The sequence below is a fragment of the Humulus lupulus genome, chromosome X, assembly GCF_963169125.1.
Source record: "Humulus lupulus chromosome X, drHumLupu1.1, whole genome shotgun sequence".
Taxonomy (NCBI): domain Eukaryota; kingdom Viridiplantae; phylum Streptophyta; class Magnoliopsida; order Rosales; family Cannabaceae; genus Humulus; species Humulus lupulus.
The window spans coordinates 138,382,435-138,391,846 of record NC_084802.1 but is presented as its reverse complement, the minus strand read 5'-3'; the positions used below and the strand labels follow the sequence as shown (position 1 = coordinate 138,391,846).

At 36.0% G+C, this 9,412-nt stretch overlaps 1 protein-coding gene across 1 annotated transcript; it reads right to left on the bottom strand.

The window, feature by feature from the left end:
• Positions 1-2,087: 2,087 nt before the first annotated feature.
• Positions 2,088-5,584, bottom strand: LOC133806311 (pentatricopeptide repeat-containing protein At1g10910, chloroplastic-like). The gene is made up of 4 exons (XM_062244431.1): positions 4,975-5,584; positions 3,322-3,421; positions 2,343-2,662; positions 2,088-2,168 (listed from the first exon to the last, which is right to left on the bottom strand). The coding sequence occupies exons 1-4, from the start codon at positions 4,996-4,998 to the stop codon at positions 2,088-2,090; spliced, it is 525 nt and encodes a 174-aa protein (XP_062100415.1). The 5' UTR covers positions 4,999-5,584.
• Positions 5,585-9,412: the final 3,828 nt, after the last annotated feature.

The following is a 9,412-nucleotide window of genomic DNA, read 5'->3' as shown; positions in this document are numbered from 1 at the left end:
ATTCCAGCATGACTGTTAAGGTAGAAGTCAAATTCATTTAATTTCTAAAATTTCTTTTCACCATTATCAGATGCAAAAGAATGATAACTTGGGGAGGTCACTCTTCTAAAGTAACATATCAACGAAAAAAACCAAAACTTACCTTAATGATGATGCGGTAAGCTCTGATACATTCCACTAGAGTAAGAACATTGCCAATGTACTCTAATAGTGAAAAATATATAGAAGAAATGGCTTACCTCACCAAGGTGTTGCAAAATACCATAAAGTCCACCAAATATTGTACAGAATACCATATCTGTGTGTCCATGAAATAAACCTGTAAAGTAGAAATAAAATAATGTGTCAAGCATTTATGCTAGACCAGGTTGATCTATAAACTAAGCTTCTAACTTCTTCCCTAATTCTTTGTTCAAGATATTTTACAGTGTTCGTCATTAATAAATTTAAACTAAGATGGGCTTCCATAACTAGTGCAGATATTATCAAGAAGCGAGTATGACAAACAACACTCACAACTACTATAGGAGCCCATACTGCAATTATTGCACCAGCGTTATTCTGTACTGCAAGAGAAGCAATTTTTTTGGGGGTTAGATTTAGTAGCTATACCAGGTTTCTGATTAATTTTTTTGGACAAACTATATACAAAGGAATAGAGAAAACCTTTTGGGAAAAGCTCATGCCAGTCATAACTTTTCACACCAATTTTCATGATCTGCTTTGTTGGTCCTATGAGAGGCTTTATCTGCATTATTCCACTGGCGCAGTTAACAGTAAGTATGCTTTCATGTTTATATTTAACTAGCATAAGAATCAAAAAGATTACAATGAACAGAAATGCTAAGAATAATTAGCTCTGATTTTATATTTAACTAAAATCTGTTTCTTGTCAAGAAAGCAAAATAATAGCAAAAATATGAATTCTAGTATATTTCTTAAACCTTGAAAGTAATGCTAGTTGCTAAATTCAACATCTAAGAAAAAACTTGGTGCAAGATTGATCTAGAACTTTTAAAAGAAGAAAAAATGCCTTTGTGATGAACTTACCTGTGTCCAAGCAAGTAGAGTGAATATTCTCGAATTCAAAGAAAAATGAGGAGATAACTCAAGTGATAGTGCAAATTGGGTGGCAGAAGTAGTCATAAGATTCTCTGCCATTCAAGAGCCACAAGTTCACAGTTAAAGTAATAGTTAACACCAACTAAAGTTTTACTAGTCTTAAAAATACACATGGAAAACTTTTTAAAACATGAAAACACATCTTAATTTCTTTAGTGTTAATTGAAGATATAGAGGACAAGGTGATTGTTCTTTCTTCTTCATCAAATTAATAAAAGAAACATAGGAATAGGATAAGTACATGGCATATTCAAATTGCAAAGAATAAACACAAATTCATTATAGAAGTAACAAGAGCAACCCATTAAATGTAACAAATGTATTATTAGAGAGCCCTCAGATCTCATAGCTATATCAGATCATTAACAATATTAACCACAGATTATTTTCAAAGCCCATTTACATCTTCACCCACCTCGTAAGAGATATAGAGAGTAGTAGTAGTAGTAGTAAAGAAGGAATGAAAGAGAGATAGATAGATAGATATGATGGTGGTGGTGGCGATAATGAGGCGGCAAAGATGTAAAGGGAAATTATGAAAAACCAAGGAGAATTTGTTTCCAATAATGAGTTTTTCCATCATAGGGCAGAAATACTATTATACATGATATAAAGCTTTCTAGGCTGCATGTCCATCAATTAACGCAGCAAAAAAAATACTCATAAACATTTTCCATCATCTATTAAAGAACCCATTAACATACCAAACCAGAACAACAAAATAAACATTGAGTGAGAAAAATGCAAAGAAAAAAGCTCAAACTAGAGCCATAATCATAGAGATTGAGTTCAGTTAAAAATTAAATATGATTTTTCAAGAGAATGCGAGTGAGGACGAGACCTTAAGGATTGCAAAACATAGGTAGAGTGAGAGTTTGAGAGACAATTAAATTTGCAATACAAACAACCAGAAACTAACTTATTGATGTTATTTAGAAGATGTAAACAACTGGGAATGGGACAAGTTAAAATATCGTCACAAATGAGAAACTCAAAGTCAGACGTGATCTAAGGATACGGTACAAAGTAACAGATGTGATCATCCACTGATGAAACAAACAGGCATTAGAGAAGTAACAAGAAAAACCCATTAAATGTAATCACGTGAAAAATATAACTTGTTTATTGAAAAATATATTATAATTTTTTCTACTCATCTCTGGACAGAAAAACAAAGGAAAAAATGTGTAGCCAGTTTTAATCAATAGGAAGGAGCTTACCTCATCTAATTGATGGCCTTTATTGTGCATGTCCACTGTCATTCGGTAAGCAAGCAAATACAACTTCTCCTTACAGAAATGTTTTATTAGGATATGAAAGGTATTATAATCAGGACTGATAGCTAATTCATCCATTTTCTTTAACATTTCCATTACGCTCTCCATATCGCCTGCTCTGTAGTAAGCACAGAGCATAATGTTAAACATCACCAAGTCGTATGTGTCATATCTTGCTTCAAAATCCTTGGCCAACTGCTTTGCTTCTTCCAAAAGCCCGCCTCTACAGAATGCTGAAATCATGACACTGTAGGAATAACCATCTGCCAGAGGAAAAATACATCATTTTAGCACAATTATAGTCTGTATAATTATACTAGATGACCTATGGAAAGCATGCAAAATGACAGCTATGCCCATCAAAGCTCATGTTGATTAAACTAAATCTATCAAATTTGAGAGTAAAGTTGCAACAGGGATTCCTTTATAACTTTACTACTGTTGAAAGACACATATTATTGAAGGTGCATTATCAGTATTATAAACTTTTTGATACAAGATCTAAAACAATGTTATTCCAGGGCAAACTTTCTAATACTTGGATTCAAGGATCTGCCACAGGACATCTCATGACTAGGGTCAAAATACCAAATAAACGCGTCGAGGGTTCCTTATATATGTAGGTTCCGAAGTCCCTTCTCAATTGCATTGAGTGAAAACTAATTTTAGTGTAGCATGCATAGCATTTTAACATTCGTGTTGAACACTTCTTGTCCAAATCTTAAGACCTTAATTAGAAACCCTAGTAAAAATCAAATTAAGTTATGAACAAGATTTTGGGGGCATGACAAATGATATGTTTAGTTTGATAACCTAAAGAACTAGATGCTTATGCTTTTTAGTGCATCGTGCATTAGTAAGAAGGCAATTCACAGTTTGATGTCTAAAAGAAGGCTACTTAACAACTTTATTCACTGCATACCTGAGCTAACGCATTTCTCAAGCATTTCATCAAAAACTGATTTAGCTTCATTGATCTGTCCAGTCTTAGCAAGTGCATTCATCAATAAACAGTATGGCATCTGAAAATAGATTGATGATGAGTGACAAACATACAATCACAAAAGGAAAAAAAAAACTGGAGCTAATAAAAAGTGTAGGTAGCATTCCCCCAGGGGCCAAAAGGAAATGAATATAGATTTTTAGTAAAATTACAAAGAACTCTAAGTTGCCATGAATCATAACCAAATGTTTGACAAGAGACGAGCATATATTGTTAGTTCCAAAAACATTTAAAAAAAAAATTAATCAATCAATCAACATAATGGCTATGCTTACTTAACAGATTTGATATTAAATTGAATGACCAAAGGAAATTTTGTTGTTTTGGAATTAAGATAATTAGTCATATCATCTCAAAAGAAGAACAAATAAGTAAAAAGCAAGTTGAAAGTTTCACAACACAAAGACAAACATTACCAGTAGTTGTAGCAAAAAGAAATAAATCAGACAAGAGAGAGAGAGAGAGAGAGAGAGAGAGAGAGAAGGCTTATAATGCAAAACCATGAAACTGCTTCTGAAAATTAGATTTTAGCAAACTATAGTTTAGCAAACTTTACTGATGTAAAATATAATTCATAAAACATTGTACTCCATATTTATTCCATTCAATACTCTAAGGAGTACATTCCAAAATCCTAAACTTGTGCAAAAAATAGTATATATTTTATTAAGTGTACCACATAGTTTAATTTCTACATTTGTTACAATGTTGTACCACATAGTTCATGGTACTTTCAATTAGATATCGACAATTTTTATATACAAGACACTGAAATATAGAAAAACTTGACAAACCTCTGATTCATTTTGTATGTACTAAGCACATACTTGAGAACAAACAAACAATCATGGACTAAAGAAATAGAATTACACAAATATGACCATTCTATTATACAAGAAACTAGCTATATATGCATCTAGCATTTTTGTATTTATTTTACATTTTCCAAAAATGTTCTAATCTATAGTCTTAAAGGCATCAATTAATTTGTTGATATGCTCATAATCATCATCTCTATCATCATATATAATCATTGTCGAAACCAATCGGAACATAACCATATAATAGATACAAACAATTGAGACTATCAATCTTTTTCAGCATTAAATCACGAAACTAAAAGTTGACAAATTAAAAATATATTACTTGAGCAGTTTTCTGCAATTAATAACACACACAAAATACAAAAACAAAAAAAAGAAAGAAAGAAAGAGAAAAAAAATGGTCATTTACTCAATTTTTTTCTTCATTTTCAATAAACATGTAAATTTTTTATTTATACATCTATAATATCTATCACAATACCTTAAAATTTAAATTTGTCAATAACCAAATTAGCTTTGACTCGTTGACCACTCTGTCTGGTTCCCTAAAACCATGCCAAACAAGAAGAGAAATAAATCAACACCAAATTTCTTGCACACCAAATTATCAGAAGCCTGCCTATGAGCCCAAATTTGAGTTGTTGGATATAGTTAATGGATAAATTAAATATATTATTTTAATAGATATGTAAGACTGTTACACACTGTGAAAACTTGAACAAAAAGCATAGATTATTTAAAGATTTACCTCTAAAAATAGTAGTAAAATCATTCAACAATGTGTTGTTCTTTGAAACGTTCAAGACTCAAATCAACCAAGAGAGACCCAAAATGACCAAGAGAGAAGCAGTTTGGGTGAGGAGAACAATGGGGTAGTTTGGTCTATGAAGCTTGCGGCAAAGCTTCAAAAGTCAATGGAAGAAGAGTGTCATGGTTGATAAGTGTGGCAGTTAGAGCTTCAAAAAGGAGGGGGTCAAACAGAGAGAAGAGTGTGGCGACTAAGATGAGGAAGGAAGAAGTGTTTTTAGGGTTTATGTTGGAGTAAAATGTTATGGTTTAAACTCTTACATGGATAGTTTGGTAAATATGATTGCTAAGAAAATGATAGGTTTGTTTAAATTGATTTTTACCAGAATAAAAAACCAAGTGTCTGTCGCTACTTAGTGTGGAAGCTTCATACATAGGAAATAAAATGATTTTTTAAAACAGTTCTCATGCCAATGAGCTTGCATAGAAAAGAATGAATGTGGGTTTCTCTTCAAGGATTTTTTTTTTCTCTCCTTGAAGAATTTATTACTAAATAATAAATTTGACTGGTTCTAGATTTTGGTTATGCATATTTAGTGTAGAGAGCATCTTGTTAAATTGAATTTGTATCTCTCCTTTGGTAAATAAGAGTATTATGCCTCATACAACATGAATAAACAAATATACGAATATATATACAAATGAAGCCCACGATTCTCACTAATATACAAAGTTTATAAATCCATGAACAATTACAATCTACATCATCACTAACATACAAATATAAAATGTAGTTCATGCAATATAAAGAGGTACACATACTCAAGTATCTTAGATAAGAGGTCAAATGCAGGACTTTTTGAAGAGATGTTTACAAAACCCTGAAGCCTGTGATTGTCACTGTAAAAAGCATACACAAGAAAGAAAAATAAAACATAAATAAAATCAAAACACGGCAAAAAAAAGGAAAGGGAAGGGAAGGAAGATCACAATTAAGAGTGAAATAAATTAAAGCAAAGAAACGTGTGTCGAGAGATGTTCCCGGAAAATAATTGCAAATGGCCGTTGATGTTCAGGCCGAGTCAAGTGGTAATTTCACCAAATAGGGCGTTGCCCAAAGTGAGGATAGAGACTTGGATCCTCACTTTGGGGATTTTGAGGAGGAAATAGAACCCATCGAGGACCTTGAAGAGGTCCAACTTGATGAAGAAAATTCGACCAGGGTTGTGGAAGTCGGAAATAACTTAGAGACAACAACAAAACAAGCACTGGTGGAGTTTTTGAGGAAGAACTAGGAAGTCTTCGCCTGGTCACACAAAGACATGGCCGGAACAGACCCTGCAGTCATCAGCCATGTCCTGAACATCAACAAGAGTTTTCCACCAGTGCAACAGAAATGGTGGCTACTCAATAAAGATAGATCAAAGGCCCTAAAAGAAGAAGTTGAGAAGCTGAAGGAGAATGGGTTCATCAGGGTGGCATTTTATCCATCATGGGTCTCTAATCTCGTGTTAGTTCCCAAGTCGAATGGCAAATGGCGAACATGCGTGGATTTCATAGACCTCAATAAAGCCTGCCCTAAGGATTGTTTCCCACTCCCTAGGATCGACCAACTGGTCAATGCTACTGCAGGGCATGAGATTCTCTCTTTTATGGATGCATACTCCGAGTATAATCAGATTAGCATGCATCCTCCTGATGAGGATCACACTAGCTTTTGGACTGACACCGGGCTTTACTGTTACAAAGTAATGCCCTTTGGTTTGAAAAATGCTGGTGTGACTTACCAGCGATTAGTCAACCACATGTTTAAGGAGCTGATCTGCACAAACATGGAGGTCTATGTTGACGACATGCTGGTAAAGTCAAAGAAGGAAGAAGGGCATATAGAGGATTTGTAGGAGTGCTTCAACGTCTTGAACAAATATCATATGAAGTTGAATCCCCTCAAATGCTTCTTCGGAGTAGAATCAAGGAAGTTCTTGGGATTTATAGTTAACTCGAGAGGAATTGAAGCCAATCCCAAGAAAATCAAAGCCCTGATCGATATGAAATCACCATCTAAGATTAAGGATGTTCAAAGTTTGACCAGAAGAATTGCTGCTCTCAGTAGATTTATTTCAAAATCAACGAACAAATGCGTTCCATTTTTTAATCTACTTAGAGGCAACAAAAAATTTGAGTGGAAGGAGGAGTGCGAGCAAGCTTTCCAAGCATTAAAGACTCACATGGTGCAACAACCCAACCTATCAAAGCCGGTCGATGAGGAGACTTTGTTTGTCTACTTGGTGATTACAGAATATGCTGCTAGTGCTGTCCTAGTACGGGAAGAAGAAGGCGTGCAGAAGGCTGTTTATTATGTAAGCAAGAGGCTAATTGGAGCGGATCTGCGATATCCGCCAATTGAAAAGTTAGCATATTGCTTAATTTTGGCCTCAAGGAAGCTGCGGCCTTACTTTCAAGCTCAACCAATTACTGTTTTGACCGACCAACCTCTATGGCAAGTTCTGCAAAAGTCAGAGGCTGCAGGAAGATGGTTGAAATGGGCAGTCAAACTTGGGCAGTTTGATATCTCTTACTTGCCGTGAGCAGCGATAAAGGGCAAGCCCTGGCTGACTTCATTGCAGAGTTCACTGAACTTACAGATAGCGAGCAGATCAAAGAGCCTGATGAGCCCGAGTCTCAAAACCAACCTCCCTCATGGAAGTTATTTACAGATGGCTCTTCCAATGAGCATCATGCAGGCGCGGGGGTGATCCTGATTACGCCTGAAGGGCATCGATTTCACTACTTCCAACAACAAGTGTAACACCCTGGATAGCCAGGACCGCTACACTGTGTATTTATAAAGATATGAGACTTGCTAATCAAGTCATTTAATCAAAACGTGTCATTAACTAAGGAGTTCTAGGGCTAAAAGACATTTTGGCCTCAAAAGATACACTTTATAAGTTATAAACAGTTTACAGAAGGGATCCCCAAAATCAACAATGTTTAAAAGCTGGTTTAGAAAATTCAACAGTTAAGAGTAAGAGTAAACATCAGCCATACTAAGGAAAAATTAAAGGTTCTGGTCCTCTCGTCCCTGTAACCTCCTCAACCGTGGCGGTTGAGCGGCCTGATATGTACATTCACCCTGCAGAGCTCTCCAATCAAGGTTGACCGATCTTGACCTTGCCTTTACCTGCACCACGCAGCACCCGTAAGCCAAGGCCCAGCAAGAAAACATCATAAACAATATAAACAACATTATCAAACAGACATTCCAGTAAGCATGTTCAGATACTCAGTCCACAGCATATAAGCACACTTCAAGGTACAAGTAACCTCAACTATACTCAGGTTATTCAGCAATCTCATTAAGCACATTCATAGCCTAATATAATAATCAATTAACACAAATAATAGGGTCGACACCTTAGGTCACACCCTCTGATTAACCCACTGACTCCGGCCCAACTTAGACCGAGCTCAGTGCATAATAAGCTGTCCTCGGATACCAGTGTCCGAGCCGTGCCAATTGCACAAGTTAACCGTGGCACGCTTAGGTCGTTGGTTTACAACTTACATGGCATAATACCATTATTTCTGTCATATATATCAGGGATCCCTTAGTCCCGTTCAAATATTCAACCGGGTGTAGTTTTCTTACCTTTAGCTTCCAGATGACTTAGCTACGGGCAATACTCCTTGAGTTCGATCCGATCCTCGAGCCCTAGCTTAACACCTAGTCACAACCATGATAAAGGATACCATTAACAATCTTAAATAAGCTCCCAAGCCAAGTTCTAGTACTCGGAACATTGAAATTCACCAAATATGGTAAAAGACTCAACCCCGAGCACCCTAGGTTAAATTCCCAAGCCTAAAATCTCAAAATCCCAAAATCCCTTAAGCGCCGCAGCATAGGCCATCCATGCCGCGGCATGGCTCCCAAACAGAACCTTCTAAGGCCCAGAAATAGGTAAGGGCCGCGGCATTGCTTGGGCCATGCCGCGGCCCGCCCTCCTTCCTCAGCAAGCAACAACTTCGAAGGGTCGCGGCTCACCAAGAACCATGCCGTGGCCCGACCCTTCGAACCCAGAAAAAAACACCATTTTCAAACTCTAAACCTCACCTTAAGCCACCCCAAAGCCCTCAACTCAAGACCAATTAATAATAACAACATTAGAATGATTTAAGGAACACAATCCAACCAAAAATCCAGCTTAAGACTCACCAAAACCCCAAATTCCAACTTTTGAAATTTCAAACCCACAGAACTCAAAACTAGCCATGAAAACTCTCAAATTCAACCATCAAACTTTAAATTAAACCTTACCTCAGCTCTAGAATCGATTCTCCAAGAGTCCCCTGACCTATCTTCAAAGTTTCAAGCTTCAATTTCCACCTTAAACACCAAAATCACAGATACTTAAAACTCAGCCATTTCTCTAAAT